Source organism: Antennarius striatus, chromosome 18 (genome assembly GCF_040054535.1).
Source record: "Antennarius striatus isolate MH-2024 chromosome 18, ASM4005453v1, whole genome shotgun sequence".
In the NCBI taxonomy this organism is placed as follows: Eukaryota; Metazoa; Chordata; class Actinopteri; order Lophiiformes; family Antennariidae; genus Antennarius; species Antennarius striatus.
Genome location: NC_090793.1, coordinates 1,060,336 through 1,076,514, shown reverse-complemented (window position 1 = coordinate 1,076,514; position 16,179 = coordinate 1,060,336). Strand labels below are relative to the sequence as shown.

The following is a 16,179-nucleotide window of genomic DNA, read 5'->3' as shown; positions in this document are numbered from 1 at the left end:
TGTGGTTCCTCCAGTGGACTCTGGTTCCTCCAGTGGACTCTGGTTCTGTGGTTCCTCCAGTGGACTCTGGTTCTGTGGTTCCTCCAGTGGACTCTGGTTCTGTGGTTCCTCCAGTGGACTCTGGTTCTGTGGTTCCTCCAGTGGACTCTGGTTCCTCCAGTGGACTCTGGTTCCTCCAGTGGACTCTGGTTCTGTGGTTCCTCCAGTGGACTCTGGTTCTGTGGTTCCTCCAGTGGACTCTGGTTCTGTGGTTCCTCCAGTGGACTCTGGTTCTGTGGTTCCTCCAGTGGACTCTGGTTCTGTGGTTCCTCCAGTGGACTCTGGTTCTGTGGTTCCTCCAGTGGACTCTGGTTCCTCCAGTGGACTCTGGTTCTGTGGTTCCTCCAGTGGACTCTGGTTCCTCCAGTGGACTCTGGTTCCTCCAGTGGACTCTGGTTCTGTGGTTCCTCCAGTGGACTCTGGTTCTGTGGTTCCTCCAGTGGACTCTGGTTCTGTGGTTCCTCCAGTGGACTCTGGTTCTGTGGTTCCTCCAGTGGACTCTGGTTCCTCCAGTGGACTCTGGTTCTGTGGTTCCTCCAGTGGACTCTGGTACTCCGGGTCCAGACCAGCTGAGTTGCATCAGGCCAGAAAAATGCTGCCCTCAGCGCGGCGGGTTCTAATTACAGAGCAGCAGTGCTGAGCTGTGCAGGAAGAACGTGGAGGCCGGAGAGACGAACGAGGACACGAGGAGACTGGACCGGGGGGGGGGGGTTCAGACATGGAGGTCAGAGAAGGTGACCCTTGACAGGAGAGGTGGGGGGGGTCAAACAGGAAACCGTTCTTTGTCACCTGGATGCGTCGGAACGGGTCGAGGTCTGACGGGTCGGACGGGACGGGCCGTGACTGACACCTGGTGGACGCCCCAGTTAACCACAGTAACGCCGTTAGAGGGCTGAGCTGGGACCTGATTGGTCAGCAGGATCAGGGAAAACGGGGTGGGGGGGGGGGTTAAGAAACGTCACCATTTAAAATGTGATTTTTTATTATTTGTACATTCACCACTGATGGGCGTACTCAAAGAAGAAATTTAAAAAACAAAAGCAAAGCTCGGTACTAAAATGATAAAATAATGATTAAAAAAAAAAACAATACGAAAACCGATGGGGCCTCCCGCCTGGGCCCCCCGCCTGGGGCCTGTACTGACGCTACAGGAGTTGGGGGGTGGGGGTGGGGACACTGCACTGCCTTAGTTCTTTCACACGTCCACAACAACCCGGAGCTGCCTCTTTTAAAGACGTGCTTTTTCTCGTCGTGTCTGTACAATCCAACGTTTTTCAGAGGTTCCTGAACGCCTCACGGCCACAGCTAGTGATAGCAGGTAATAATTGGCACCGACAAGGAGGGGGCGGGGCAGTGGGAGGGGCTTATTCAAATGAGCCAGCACGTCATACTGCCGGAATAAAAAAACGAGAGAATAAATGAGAAGCAAATATATAAAGAAAACATATCAAACCTCGACAGGAGCGAGACGCACGGCACTCTGGGAAATAACACTGCAAACAGATGGTGGTCCCGTGAGACGCGACGTGACGGGGGGGGGGGCGTTTGAAAGAAAAAAAAAAGGCGGGAATCTGAGATGCTGACGACATCATTGGTCCTCTGCTGGACAAAACGTACATGGAGTGAGGGCTGATGGGAAGGGGGGCGGGGTCTCTAGGACAGTCCTGTCAAGCGGCGTTAACGCCGCCGGTCTCGCGGGTCGCTGCGGCTCCGCGAGCGCCGCCCCCCCCCGGCGCCGCCGCCGCTGCTGCCGCCCGGCCGGCGGTAGCCATCCCTGCGTTTGTCGTTGTCCCTCTCCCTCTCTCGCCCCCGGTCTCTCTCTCGCTCCTTCTCGCCCTCACTGCGTTCGCCCGCCGCGCCGCCGCCGCCCGCCTTCATCCTCTCCTTACGCTCCTCCTCCTTCTTCTTCTCCTCCTCCTCCTCTAGCTCCTTCCTCCTCTTCTCGCGCTCCTTCGTCCGCTCCGCTCTGGCCGCTTCCCGCTGGGCGAACTGGAAAAGAAGGGGAGTTAGACCACGCCCCTCAGCGACACGTCGCTGGCGGCGACGCCCGGACGCCTCACCTGCTCCTCCGTCAGCGGCAGCCAGTAAATACACGGGGCCGCCTTCGTCTTGCGGAACAGGTCGTCCAGCAGCTTCGCGGGGGGGTCCTCGGGTTTGTCTGCTTAAAACGACACACGCTGTTAGGGGGGTGGCGCCACCCGGTGGCGTGGGGGTGGGGAAAACGAGGGCTCACCCTTCCTCTCTGTCTTCTTCTCCTTGCTCTTCCCCCTCTCCTTGCGCCGTCGCTCGTGGGAGCGCGACCGGCGGGCCCCGCCCTCCTTCTCCTCGCCGGCCTTCCCGAACTCGCGCACCTTGTCGCGGTCCCACTCGCGCTCCGCCCTCGCCCGCTCCCGCCGCTCCATCTCACGCTCGCGTTCCGCCCACTGGTCTCGCTCCGGGAGGAGGGAGGGCAGGCCCGACGCCCGGCCCCGCCCGAATCCGGGCGCCGGCTCCTCTGCTCCGGGCCGATCGGCGGCGCCCAAACCTTTATGGAAATCCAGCTGCGAAGAGAGGCGGGGTTAGGCCTCAAGTGGGCGGGGCAGGAGACAGGAAGTAGCGGGACGGCCCTTACCTCGTCCTGCTGGCAGAAGTCCACCCGGAGGACCTTGGGGTTGCTCTGGGGCCACTTGACGCCGTGAAGGGCTTCCCGCGTCGCCACCGCTTCCTCTGAGCTGCAGTACTGCACCCAGAACAGGAAGCGGCGTGAGAAACAGGAAACGGAAGCAGGAAGTAGGCGGCGTCAGCCGGCGAGGACTCACCGTGACGTAGCAGTGGGACTTGATCTTGTCGATCCAGAAGCCGTCCTCCACCAGCGTCCCCGTCCGGCCCAGCAGCTCCTTCAGCTGCCCCAGAGTGAACGGACGCACCTGAGCAGAACGCCACAGCGCCATCAGCAAACCACTGCAAAGCTAAGCTACATGCTACATGCTAAACTAGTGGAGAGTTCTTTGAAGTGTTTTTTTCTTCTCCTCAAGAATTAAATATCAGGATTAAAGTTTACCGTAAACCAATCTGGATTAAAACGACTGACGCTTAACGGTAGATATTGTAACTACACGTACGTGTTTTAATATGATGACGCGTTTTTATTGTGACTTATTTACAGTCACATGATTTATGAGCTATTAAGTGTTTCCTAGTGGTTCTAGAGTCCAGTATCTGTGGTGGACAGACGTTAATCCAGAGAAACAACAAAAACTAGATTTTTATTTTTAAACTGACGTCTAATCAGAACGACTGAACTCTAAACAACATGAACCTGGATTTTTTTTATTATGGGATGTTTTTATGTCCTGGAATTGTTTCCGGTCAGTCTGAGGGAATACTTTAGTATTTAGAGTAGTAATGACATTTCTGTAGTATTTAGAGTAGTAACGACATTACTTTAGTATTACAGTAGTAATGACATTACTTTAGTATTTACAGTAGTAATGACATTACTTTAGTATTTACAGTAGTAATGACATTACTGTAGTATTACAGTAGTAATGAGATTACTTTAGTATTACAGTAGTAATGACATTACTTTAGTATTACAGTAGTAATGACATTACTTTAGTATTACAGTAGTAATGACATTACTTTAGTATTTACAGTAGTAATGACATTACTTTAGTATTTACAGTAGTAATGACATTACTTTAGTATTTACAGTAGTAATGACATTACTGTAGTATTACAGTAGTAATGAGATTACTTTAGTATTACAGTAGTAATGACATTACTTTAGTATTTACAGTAGTAATGACATTACTTTAGTATTACAGTAGTAATGACATTACTTTAGTATTTACAGTAGTAATGACATTACTTTAGTATTTACAGTAGTAATGACATTACTTTAGTATTTACAGTAGTAATGACATTACTTTAATATTTACAGTAGTAACGACATTACTTTAGTATTACAGTAGTAATGACATTACTGTAGTATTACAGTAGTAATGAGATTACTTTAGTATTACAGTAGTAATGAGATTACTTTAGTATTTCGAGTAGTAATGAGACTACTTTAGTATTTAGAGTATAATGACATTACTTTAGTATTTAGATTAGTTCTAATCAATCGATAGTAATCGATCAGTCCTGCTGATCGGTCGTCTCACCAGGTTGCTGACGTGGACGATGCTGGACACTTTGCCGCGCGGCGGCGACGGCTGGCGGGCGGTCCGGACGGGGTCATCGATGGTGATGGACACGCCCGTCTTCTGCTGGCTGATGGAGCGACGGATGAGGGCGTCGCCGGGGGTCACTGGGGGGAGAGAGGGAGTGGTCAGCGTGACTCCGCCCCTCACAGACAGGAAGTCGGCGTCTGGCGCTGGATCCGTTACCAGTGTTGACTTCCGTCTGGTGGCGGGTATCTAATGACGACTGGGTTTCCATGGCGACAGGAAACGAGGCCTCCGTCTTCTCGTGGCGCTCCTCGTCCGCCTGTGGCTCATCCTCCTCTACCTCCTCACGCCGGCTCCTCTTCGCCTCCTTCTCCCCGTTCTCCTGGCTCTCGGAGAACACCACCTGTAACAGAACCTGGGAGTGAGTGGATCTACGCGGCGCGGTCATGTGACGTGCGGTCATATGACCCACCTGCGTGACGGTGCGTCGGATCTGAAGGTCCTGGTCCGAGTGCTCCCGCTCCTCATCCTCGGCCCCAGACAGGACGGCCTCCTCCGGGTGGAGATCCACCACGGCCTCCTGGCCCAGACACGGCCGGATGTCTGGGATCAGCGTCTGGATGGGGGGGGGGGCATGGATTCAGGTGGGCGTTCTGGAGGGGGAGGAGCTTTAACTCGGTCCTTTCGGTTCCCGTGGTTACCTTGAGGGAGTCGGTGGTGATGCTGATGGAGGGCTTCTTGGCGGTGACCGCCGTGCTGGAGCCCCACCTCCTCTTGCGACCCGCCGCGACCCCCGGTTCTGGCTCGCCCTCGGCCCCGCTGGTGCCGGGGGACGACTTGCTGCCTGGAGAGAGGAGGAGGAGTTTTTAGAAAGTGTCACGATGATGAAGACGATGGAGAGGATGACTGATTGAGGTTTGAATCTCGCCCCCGTCCGTGACCCCTGACCCCCAGAGAGACGATTCAAGCTCTCTGTGTTGTTTTCTAGCAGCAAACAGGTGTTGAGACGTTTGAGGAGTTTACTCACTGCTCAGGGAGATCTTACGACTGGAGAAGACCTTCGGTGTCTGAAACAGAGGAAGACAAGACAAAGTCAAGATCAGGTGGATAAAACCACTTGTGTACTCTGATTACTCTGTAATCTGATTACACTGCAGGAGCTCGTGGTCTTACCTCTTCACTGGTGTCTGGAAGCTTCTCTGGTTCGGTCATGGCCCCCTTCTCCTGCCTGCAGCATGAAAAACACATTAAATAGGACCTGGGGGGGAGGGGGGTCATCGTTTAGTCATTTAATAATGCCAGTGAGGGGGCGGGGCCGGATTATAGAGGGCGGGGCAATAGGTTCCTATATTCAGAAGCGGCTAGTAGCAGCTAGCCCCTAACAGAAGGCCTGTAGCTGTCAGACAGAACGTCAGATCGATGAAGAATCAATGATCAATAAACATGGATTTATATCGTTTAACCAGCATTAATAAATAAACTACACGTTCACCACCAACACAACAGAACCCCCCCCCAGGTGACTGATGTACCTGCGCCGCAAACGCATCACACACCGCACGCGCCCGTTCCGACTTACATTAGTGGGGGGGGGGTGTCCCCCGCAGCGGAAACGACAGACCGGACCGACACCCCCGCCCAGCCCCCCACCGGAGACGACTCCTCACCGCACCGGCAGCTACCGCTAGCAGCTACCGCTAGCAGCTACCGCTAGCAGCTACCGCTAGCAGCTACCGCTAGCAGCTACCGCTAGGAGCTACCGCTAGGAGCTACCGCTAGGAGCTACCGCTAGGAGCTACCGCTAGGAGCTACCGCTAGCAGCTACCGCTAGCAGCTAACGCTAGCAGCTACCGCTAGCAGCTAGCGCTAGGAGCTAGCGCTAGGAGCTACCGCTAGGAGCTAGAGCTGGCTTCGGAAGCTACCGCTAACACCGGAAGCTACCACTAGCACCGGGGGCTAACGCTAGCCCCGGACGGACAGGAGACGGGTCGGGGACCTGCAGCATCTCCGCCACACCGGCGCAGGGCGGCCTCACGCGGCGCCTGACGGGAAAACTGAGAGCCCCGCGTGAGCCTCATCAGCAACGAGACGCGTGCACGACCCCCCATGCGTCACGCGCGACGTGATCTCAGAGGCGGGTGGTGTGGGGGGGGCGGCAGCACCGAGGAGACGTCATTAAAAAAGAAATGGAGTCCAGAGCAACACACACACACACACACACACACACACACACACACACACACACACACACACACAGTTCCGAATCAATCACGTGATCTAGATATCACGTCTACACATGAATCAGTGCAAAACTGACGTCATCAAGCCCCAGACAACAACTTTCTGTGACGTCATTACAAACGCCAACACACCCAGCACGTGACCTGGTTCCTCTCCAGAACCGAACCGGTTCCACAGACACCCATCACACCTACACACTGGGGTTTTAAAGCGTGACGTCACACAGCAGAGTGGGAGGGGCGACAGAGAGGAGTTCTGCTCCCTCCCCACATGTCTATGAGTCACTGCTGAAACTTGTGGATGCTGGCCTCAGGGCCGCTCCGGCCGCTAACACACAACACATTAGCGCTAAACTGAAACTCCCAAGCTAGCAGAACCAACAAGAACCAATGCAGTCAGACTGCAACGATCCGCAACACCCCCGAATTCAAAATGTTACCCTGACCTACTTGCATAGGTCAAAGATCAAAGGTACTGCTCTGACCTAACGTCTCTCCATCAGTTCACTCATGCTACGCTAACACTCAGCAGCTCTGTTACCTGCTTTGACAGCCAGGTTGATTTCCCTTAACGTTAAACCTGCACCGTGTGACCTTCATCACGTGTTTCCCATCACTAGGGTGTGGAGAACACCTGTTTGAAACCCAATCAAACTACGGTAGCGAGACAGAAGACAAACTAAGAAAACTGTGGGAATAAAGATGAAGACTCCACCCTTTGAGGAGGTAAATACTGCAAGGGTGGGTGGAAAGTTTGGAGAGGAAGAGGGTTCAGATGTAAAAGAAGTCTTAAAGTGATGAAGACCTCCTTTACCACAAACTAACTCATCAGATTCCAGCTCAACTTTGGTCAACGACCAGCTGGACGGTCAGCCTGAAACAACACACCCACTAAACCACCATGATGACTAGACACAGGACAGACCCACCCCCCAGGAGTGGACACACACACCCCCATCAGCTGTGTGTCCACAGAGACACACAAAGATGTTCAGAACAGGACTGAAAGCAGACCTTTGTTCGTCCTCCTCGTCCTCACGTCTCCTCCTCTGCGTCTCGTCTCTCGTCGGCGCTTCAATCGATCGTTCCTGAAGGTTTGGATAAGGAATGAAGTCAGGTGAAGGGGATCCCGATGGAAACGGCGTGCTCCTCGCGGCGGATGGTCAACTCACCTCGTAACCGTCTGCGTCAACGACTCTCTCCTCGACGGACGTTGAGTCTTTTGGCGTTTCCTCTACAGTCGTAGACTCTCTCTCGGGTTTCCTTTCCTGAAACAGAAACAATCTCTCACCGATCCCACCTGAGAACACCTGAGAACACCTGAGAACACGTCACCGATTGGCTGGACTTACCCTCCTGCCTCTGGAGGCGGAGCAGCTTTTCTCCCGGGACGACGTGGACGAGTCCGACGAGCGGGACGACGACGAGCCGGAGTCCGACTCCGACGACGAGGAATCGCTCGATGACGACCGATGTCTCGTCTCGTCTTTCTCGGCGCCTCTTCCCGACCTGGGGGCGGTTTCTGCTGAGCTGACAGAATCCTGGACATCACCCACTTCCTGATCTTTGTGGGCGGGGCCAACCTGGTCTGTATTCTGTGAACGTTCCTCCTCTTTGCCCTCCAGACTTGCTTCCTTGTCCTTTTGGGGACTGTGGAGCCCAAATACGACTTTGGGTTCAGTTGGGGGCTCCTGCCTCCCCCCAACATCGGTGGGGGGGTGTGTGGTTTGGACCCGAGGCTGAACCTGAGGCTCCCTGAAGAAGCGGAACTTCTTGAACGCAGACTGGGGGGACAGAGTTGTTCCCGACGTGGACATGACAGTCTCTCCCAGAGGTTGGGCATCATCCTGCTCGGTCGAGGGCTTCCTACCCACTCCGGGGGGAACGGGGGCAGTTGGCAGGGGGGTGACACCCGTCTCTCGCCCCCGTTTGGACAAAGGGAGGTGACTCTCCCTCTCCTTCTCAGCCATCCGAGCTCGGTCCAGTTCTTCCTTCTCTTTCTGCTCGGCTTCCTCCTGTTCTGCCCTTTGGAGTCTCTCCTGCTCTAGAGTTCTCTCCTTCTTCTCCTGCTCTAGAGCTCTCTCCTTCTCCTGCTCTAGAGCTCTCTCCTTCTCCTGCTCTAGAGCTCTCTCTTTCTTCTCCTGCTCTAGAGCTCTATCTCTCTCCGCCCTCTCCTTTTCCTGCCGCTCTCGTTCCAAAGCCTTCTCCTTCTCTATCCTTTCTTGGTCCAGTTTCACTCTCTCTAGTCTCTCTTTCTCCTTCCTCTCGAGCTCTAGTCTCTCTTGTTCCAGAGCTCTCTCCTTCTCCAACCTCTCCAGCTCTAGAGCCTTTTCTCTCTCTAGTCTCTCCTGCTCTAGAGCCTTTTCTCTCTCTAGTCTCTCCTGCTCTAGAGCCTTTTCTCTCTCTAGTCTCTCCTGCTCTAGAGCCTTCTCTCTCTCTAGTCTCTCCTGCTCTAGAGTCTTTTCTCTCTCTAGTCTTTCCTGCTCTAGAACTCTCTCCCGTTCTAGTCTCTCCCTCTCCAGTCGTTCTCGCTCTAAGGCCTTCTCCCTCTCCAGCCGCTCCATCTCCAAAGCCTTCTCCCTCTCCATCCTTTCCTTCTCCTTCCTCTCCTCCTCTAGAACGCGTTCCCTCTCTAGTCTCTCTTGCTCACGAACCCGTTCCCTCTCCAGCTCCATCGCTCGTTCCATTTCTTCTCTTTCCCGTTTCAACCTCTCTTCTCTCTCTCGTTGGAGACGTTCTTGTTCTAGAGCCTTCTGCCTCTCCATCTCCTTCAACCTCTCCAACTCCATCGCTCTTTCCATCTCTTCTTTCTCTCTTTGGAGACGTTCTTGTTCTAGAGCCTTCTGCCTCTCCAGTTCCTGCCTCTCCAGCTCCATCGCTCGTTCCATTTCTTCTCTTTCCCGTTTCATCCTCTCTTCTCTCTCTCTTTGGAGACGTTCTTGCTCTAGAGCCTTCTGCCTCTCCAACTCTTTCTGCCTCTCCATTTCTTGTCTCTCCATCTCTAGAGCTCTCTCTCTCGCTAAGGCTAGCTCTTGCTTCTCCCTCTCTTGAGCTAACGCTAACTCCCTCTCCTGCCTCTCCCGTTCCAGAGCGACTTCTCTCTCTCGTTCTAGAGCCTTCTCTCGTTCCTCTCGTTCTTCGGCCTGCTGTCGCTCTAGTCTCTCTCTCTCCACAGCTTTCTGTCGCTCCGTTTCGTTTTCCCCGTTTCTGTCTCTCTCCTCCGACGCTGTCACCTTGAGCACGCTCACGGGCAGCTGGATGTGAGGCGGCGCCGCCGCCCCCTGGTTGGCGCCGGGGAACATGGGAAACGGGAGGTGACCCGCGCTGTTGGCCGTGTGAGTGATCGCGGACACCGACCCCTCGGGGGGGCCTCTGCCCAGATAGGCGGCGGAGGGGGCGGCGTCGCTGTCGCCGGCATGCCAGCCCGCCCCCGAGAACGCCCCCTCGGACGCCATCTTGCGGGCGAGCAGGGTGAGGGGGCCGGGCTTGCCGCTGCGCTGCGGCTCCGGGCTGCTGCTGCGGCTGCTGGAGGAGCCGGAGCTGGAGCTGCTGGGGGAGTGCCGGGCTGGGGCCGCGTCCGGGCTGGGGGGGCTCTGTTTAGGGGTGTCGGGCAAAGGGAAGGACAGCTCCGGAGGCGGGGACGGGGGCGGCGTGGGCTGACGGAGCTGAGGGGACATGAGGGAAGGCATGTGCTGCTGCTGCTGCTGCTGGGGGGCGCACGCCGCCCCCGACCTCTCCCGGGTCACGGGGACGCGGGATGGCTCCCGGAGGCTCCTCCTCCCCGCGCCTCCGTCCCAGTCGTCGTCGTCGCCGTCTTCCTCGGCGTCGTCGCTGTCTTCATCGTCGCTGTCGGTGGCGACCTCATTGGACGCCGACCCCCCCTCAGGACCGCGCATCGCCAGCGAACCCGAGGGAGGGGTGTTGGACACGTCGGCCTCCTGGTGTCGGTTCGCTTCCTCTTCATTGGCCGCGGCGAAGAATCCCTCGCCGGAAGGGCCGGGAGGCTTGTGATGCTCGGCCAGCGCTGGGGGGGCGTCCTGCTGACGAACACCAGAGGGAGATGTTCAAACATCACAACCTGGGTTTCAATGCAGCAAGCTAAACAGGAAGTGGATGTCTGACCTGGGCCTGGGGGGTGGCGGAGGTACTGTTGTTCACCTCTGAGTGGTCCTCTTGCTCTGTTCACAACAACATCACATTATTTACTCCGCTGTGATTGGTTTAAAACCGGTACGAGGGGCAGGAACGCGTCCTACCGTTGGTCTCGTAGGCTTCCCGAGCCTCTCGCTCCAGACGCTGCCTCAGCAGCTCCTGCTGTTTGGCCAGATACTGTTTGATGAAGCTGTTCTGGCTCATCTCCTCCCCCATCTAAGAGTAGAACGTCATCCTTTAATGTTACCATTTACCAGGTTCTTCCCAATTTAAGGAACTCTGGGACACGAACCTTTGAGTTGGGCTGCAGTCCAACGTTACTGGTGGAGTTCTTCTGCAGATTCTCCAGCATCAGAGCCTGTTATTGAGACGAGATATTCACTGCATGTTAGTGACAGGAAGTCCTCCAGTTAGTCCTGGTAAGAGCCTCAAACGTCAGGTAGGAGCCTCAAACGTCAGGTAGGAGCCTCAAACGCCAGGTAGGAGCCTCAAACGTCAGGTAGAATCTCAAACGTCAGGTAAGCGCCTCAAACGCCAGGTAGGAGCCTCAAACGTCAGGTAAGCGCCTCAAACGCCAGGTAGGAGCCTCAAACGTCAAGTAAGAGCGTCAAACGTCAGGTAGGAGCCTCAAACATCAGGTAGGAGCCTCAAACGTCAGGTAGGAGCCTCAAAGGTCAGGTAGGAGCCTCAAACGTCAGGTAGGAGCCTCAAACGTCAAGTAAGAGTGTCAAACGTCAGGTAGGAGCCTCAAACATCAGGTAGGAGCCTCAAAGGTCAGGTAGGAGCCTCAAAGGTCAGGTAGGAGCTTCAAAGGTCAGGTAGGAGCCTCAAACGTCAGGTAGGAGCCTCAAACGTCAGGCAAGAGCCTCAAACGTCAGGTAGGAGCCTCAAACGTCGGGCAAGAGCCTCCAGCTCTCACTCTTGACACTTGTCGAGATGCTTGCCTCGGTCACATGACTACCTTCTTAAAGGGGCCGCTCCGGCCGCTAACACAGAATACATTACCGCTAAACTGAAACTCCCAAGCTAGCAGAACCAACAAGAAACAAACGCTGGTGTGACGTTACGAGGACGCTGCTAATAAAGTTGATACAAACTGGATTCACCTTTATTATAAGATTAAGAATAAAGTTTTCCTGCTGTTCTTATATTATTTTGTTGGATTTATCCACCACATCTTAAAGGTCTGTTAAATACTGTCTGACGTTAAACCGTCCGTAGTGGAACAAAGTTTGGGGACCGCTGAGTTACAGAACAAATACATCATTGTATACTCACTGACTCTCACCCTACTTTGAACATAAAAAACCTATTCAATTAATATACAACAACCCAATACAAACAAAAAAAATGAAGAACCGTGTCACGTTTTATTTTTGATGCTAGCTGTGGCGCCACACAACTGACCTTGTGTGTGTTAAACATCTTATCAGAAACATAATGACGTAAAATCAGGAACATTTTGATTTCCATCCTGACAAACCTGGATGAGGTGTGTGTCGTTGTGTGTGTGAGCAGTTTGTCTCTGCGATAGTAAAGACATCTCATCCCATCACAGACTGGTGACAAACATGCCCCCTCTTCTGAAAGCAATTGAACAGAAACGGCTAACACTGAAACACATCCCAGCGACTCCGGAAGAGATGCTAGCAGCGCCAGAATGGGGGGGTTAGCCAGAATGCAGATGGATTAGCTAGTGCGCCACAACCTCAACCCCCCCAAAACAATCTGCAGAATTCCTCAGAAAACGTGACTAGCATAACGCCAATCTGGCGCCACAAGAAAACCATGGGGATTTCAAATCCTGAGGGACCTGAAGAAGGAAGTCCTGGTTTTGGACTTCTCCCGTACATCAGGCGCTGCCATTGAACCAACATCTACACGCACAGCGAGTGCGTCTTCAGTGTTGGTTCTGTAGGAAACATCAACTGGAACCAGAAGACCTGACTCAAACACATCTCACTCCACTGGTCGCCTTTCCTTGGGGCAAAAGTAGCTCAGTCTTTTTGGGAAACGATGCCTTGCTCAAGGGCACCGTCCCCAACAAGCCGCTCTACCATCACCTACAGGCCTGGATGTATCTACGCGTGAAAATAGAAATGAAAGTGTGGAAAAAATAATTTCTCTACGGAGGTAAATAAAGTTTGTTTCAGCGTGGAAATCCGTTCAGTAGTTTATGATCAAATATGGAAAACGCCACCAGAAAAGAAGATCCAATCCAGAGTTCTGTGTTCTAGAGGAACAACAAGTCGGAAAAAGTCTGGCAAATCACGATCTATAAGGAGAACAGATCATGCAGAATAATGTGGACACGTTTACACACAAGTTCTGCCAGACTCAACTAAATAATCTAGTTTATGATCAGCTGGTCTTTCCAGACTGCTGTGGATGAGTAAACACGTTTATATTAAATGATTCTGTGGGATCCCAAACACAAACGATCCCTTAATTTTAGTGCCATTAGAACATGATTTATTCTAGCTACGCAAACTTAAATTCATCAGGATTTATAAAAGATGTCAAAGCAGAGACAAACGTGTCCACGCGTCACGTGACCAGATAATAGTGATCTAACACAATATTTACACAGTCGTTCTTATCACGGGGGTGCAGTGTAAACACAACACACCGCTTTCACGTGTTTTAGCCTTCAAATGGCAATTAAACGGTACATCTGTCTAAAACCGGGGGGGACGGGGCGTCTTTCAATGCGGGCGGGCTGAAGCGGAGTGTGTGTCGGTGTAAACACACCGGCTCACACGGAACATTGTGTCTCCTCACACGCCTGAACAGCTAAGCTACCCCGAATTTGGCGGAACACAACCAGACCGCCATTAAAATCCGAGATAAAATTGACAGTAAATTCAGATTAAATCATCTGGGGAGACCCTAAACGATCCGGTTCCGGGTTAATCTGCTCGGTAAACCCGCGTTTGGTCGGGTCCCGGTCGGGTTAACCCACAGCAAACAAGCCAGGCCAGCGGGGCTCCGCGTTAGCCGAGCAGCTAACGGGCTAACAGGACAACATCCGCCGACACACACTCTCAGGTCAGCCGTCAAGTTTACGGAACTCCGCTTCCCGCTGCGCAGGAAGAATTTCCGGTCCGCCGAACGCGATTCGCTGACCGAACATCGCTAACGGGAGCGGACCCAGCTAGCCGATCACCCCGGTAACTCTGCTACGCCGCTCGGCAGTAACGATACTCAAGGGTCGGCCCTCGGGAGAGCATCAGCCCGTCGCTCCAGCGGTAGTTCACGCCGACAAACCGTCCGGCGCTCGGCGACGGAACTCACCCCCCTGAGTCGCTTGATGAGTGCATTCTTCTGTCCGCTTTTCGGTAGGCCCCTCTCCTCCAGAGCAACTTTTAAATCGGCCACTCGGAGGGACTGGAGCGGTCTCCCGTCCAAGGTAACGTTTTCGAGATCCGCCATTTTCCGTTCCTCTAGCCCGTTCCGAGCGAGAGCCACGAGCCACGCCTTCCTCCACGTGACGTCACCGGAGACGGCTTCCGCCTGAACCCACATCAAAAAAACGATTATTTTTTTCACAATTCAAAACGCATAATATGTAACATTCACTGTGACTATTATTAAATTGCATTCTGTACATATATTACGTACCATGCTCAACTGATAACGTTAACACTTTGATGTACTAACCATAACTGCGTAAGATCTGCGCAAGCTTGACACATCAAAGCTAATTAGCTGCTAATTTATGCTAAAATTCGAATCTTCATAGGTGAAGGCTTGAAGCGCTCTTCCGGTTTAGGTTGAGCGGTGGTGGATAATGATTGGTTAGATTTAAGGGTTAATGATCGCGATGAACCAATCAGAGCCGGCGGAGGGCGGGAAGTAGCGTAGCCATCGCTAAACTGTGAAATCCATTTCCTGTAAATTGAGCGATGGTGGATAATGATTGGTTAGGTTTAAGTGATGATTGTTGTTATGAACCAATCAGGGCCGGCGGAGGGCGGGCCATCGCTATGCTGTGAAATCCACTTCCTGTATGTGTCGAAAGATTAGCTTCCTGTCAGCCCGCGTCGCTGCAGGTTAAATATGTCGATTCTGAAGTAGTTAATATCGTAAAAATGGCTTCTAACAGCCATTTCTAAACATTAAACGACGATAATTTGAATTCATGACGCCAGATGTTGGTGTTTGATGTTCAAAACAAGCTAATCTACATGCTAATCTCACCGAAGGAGCCAGTCAGCGGCTGCCATTGTTGATCAGCTCAGCCCGGGTCCAGCTGGCTGCTTCCGGCCGTCACCTGCAGACATGTCGTGGTTCCATCGTGTCCACCAGACAGATCCACAGCAGCCCCAGATCAGGGGTCTGACGGAGGCACCACCGGCCCCCTCCCAGACCACTCCCAGCCCGGAGGACTTCCCCTCCCCACCCCGGGGTGTCTCCAGCCCCCCGAGCCTGGAGAAGCTCTCCGCCGGTCAGCTCCGAGCCCCGGACCCCATCTCCTACGTCAGCCTCCAGGAGCAGCGCTGCGTCCTGAGCTGGTTCCAGGCCTGGTCCCCCTCCCAGAGGGAGCGCTTCCTGCAGGACCTCCTGGGGAAAGCCGTGCCCGGGAAGGTGTGCACCCTCCTGGATTCCCTGAGCACCCTCCAGGTAAGGTGATGCCCAGGTCACCATGGCGACTGTCGTCCAGGGTGTTCCTCATCCTCCTCTCGTTGCAGGTGAAGGACAGACTCCCCAACATCTTCGAATGCCAGCTGCGCCTGTGGACCCAGTGGTTCGACTCGTGGGGGGAGGAGGAGAGGAACCACTTCCTGCACATGCTGGAGGAGCAGGACCCGCTTTTCGTCGCCCACTTTTTCAGGAGCGTCGCCGGAACGGCGGGGAGAGACTGAGTAAGACCCCCGAGATGGTTCCTGTCCAGGGTGAACCCCATCCAGTCACACATGAGTCCACTATTTTTATAAGGTGACTGTCGGGGGGGCGGGTTTGGACTCTTCTTTTTTTCTTCAACACCCTGAATGAGATCAAAACAGTTTTCCAGACAGAATAAACAAAATACATTGTAGTTGTTGTTGTGTTATTGTCTGCGTCACTCTAATGTCGAGTATAAATGGGATTTTCCAAGAGTTTGAATGAAGCTTTTGACCTTCCAGTCAACATGGAGGAGCTGTGGATCATACATTTCCCATAATGCAACTGGTTAAACATCTTTCAGATCCATTCTAGACAGAATGACTCCATTAAGCAGAAAAATCAAAGAACCAGTATGAGAGGAAAAAATGCAAATTAACTCCCATCAACCTCCGTCACGATGGAGAGGAGCCAGATTAGAAAGAGTTCATTTATATGTCAAGATTGTTCAAGCAAGGATGTCTGTGAGATAAGTACAGGACGAAATAACCCAGGGCACGTTTCCATGGAAACCATAAAAAATGTAAAACATTGAGTTTTTGGTAAGCTAATGAGCTTCTGACTGTCCAGACAACAGTTGGTACCCGTGATGTTAAACTAGTCACTGCCGAACAGGAAGTCCTTTGGTTTGTGTTTTTGTACTTCCTTGTTGTCCCAGTTCTAACAGGAAACAAAACCACAACTGAAACATTTTTATGACAAAAGAATGAGCT

At 53.1% G+C, this 16,179-nt stretch overlaps 2 protein-coding genes across 4 annotated transcripts; one reads left to right on the top strand and one right to left on the bottom strand.

Moving 5' to 3' along the window:
• Nucleotides 1-1,003: 1,003 nt before the first annotated feature.
• Nucleotides 1,004-14,014, bottom strand: acin1a (apoptotic chromatin condensation inducer 1a). 2 transcript variants are annotated; one of them, XM_068339969.1, is made up of 18 exons: nucleotides 13,877-14,014; nucleotides 10,875-10,940; nucleotides 10,687-10,798; nucleotides 10,553-10,608; nucleotides 7,783-10,470; nucleotides 7,603-7,698; nucleotides 7,445-7,518; nucleotides 5,364-5,418; nucleotides 5,218-5,257; nucleotides 4,892-5,034; nucleotides 4,663-4,806; nucleotides 4,410-4,593; nucleotides 4,185-4,330; nucleotides 2,838-2,945; nucleotides 2,651-2,758; nucleotides 2,273-2,579; nucleotides 2,100-2,197; nucleotides 1,004-2,028 (listed from the first exon to the last, which is right to left on the bottom strand). In XM_068339969.1, exons 1-18 carry the CDS (start codon nucleotides 14,012-14,014, stop codon nucleotides 1,717-1,719), a joined length of 4,875 nt encoding a protein of 1,624 aa, XP_068196070.1. In that variant the 3' UTR covers nucleotides 1,004-1,716. The 2 variants fall into 2 exon arrangements, with proteins under 2 accessions (XP_068196070.1, XP_068196071.1); XM_068339970.1 differs by having other exon boundaries at nucleotides 7,783-10,467.
• Nucleotides 13,369-15,620, top strand: c18h14orf119 (chromosome 18 C14orf119 homolog). Of its 2 annotated transcripts, none has more exons than XM_068339971.1 (3): nucleotides 13,369-13,630; nucleotides 14,788-15,205; nucleotides 15,274-15,620. In XM_068339971.1, exons 2-3 carry the CDS (start codon nucleotides 14,864-14,866, stop codon nucleotides 15,445-15,447), a joined length of 516 nt encoding a protein of 171 aa, XP_068196072.1. In that variant the 5' UTR covers nucleotides 13,369-13,630; nucleotides 14,788-14,863; the 3' UTR covers nucleotides 15,448-15,620. The 2 variants fall into 2 exon arrangements, with proteins under 2 accessions (XP_068196072.1, XP_068196073.1); XM_068339972.1 differs by lacking the exon at nucleotides 13,369-13,630 and adding an exon at nucleotides 13,875-13,991.
• The last annotated feature ends 559 nt before the right edge of the window (nucleotides 15,621-16,179 follow it).

Excerpts from the sequence above, each read along its gene's own strand:
- c18h14orf119 (XM_068339971.1), top strand. The coding sequence starts at position 14,864 with ATGTCGTGGTTCCATCGTGTCCACCAGACAGATCCACAGCAGCCCCAG. Across the intron at positions 15,206-15,273 it reads ATTCCCTGAGCACCCTCCAG|GTGAAGGACAGACTCCCCAA; the intron begins GTAAGGTGATGC and ends CTCTCGTTGCAG.
- acin1a (XM_068339969.1), bottom strand. The coding sequence starts at position 14,014 with ATGGCGGATCTCGAAAACGTTACCTTGGACGGGAGACCGCTCCAGTCC. Across the intron at positions 7,519-7,602 it reads TTGACGCAGACGGTTACGAG|GAACGATCGATTGAAGCGCC; the intron begins GTGAGTTGACCA and ends CCAAACCTTCAG. Across the intron at positions 2,580-2,650 it reads ACTTCTGCCAGCAGGACGAG|CTGGATTTCCATAAAGGTTT; the intron begins GTAAGGGCCGTC and ends CTCTCTTCGCAG.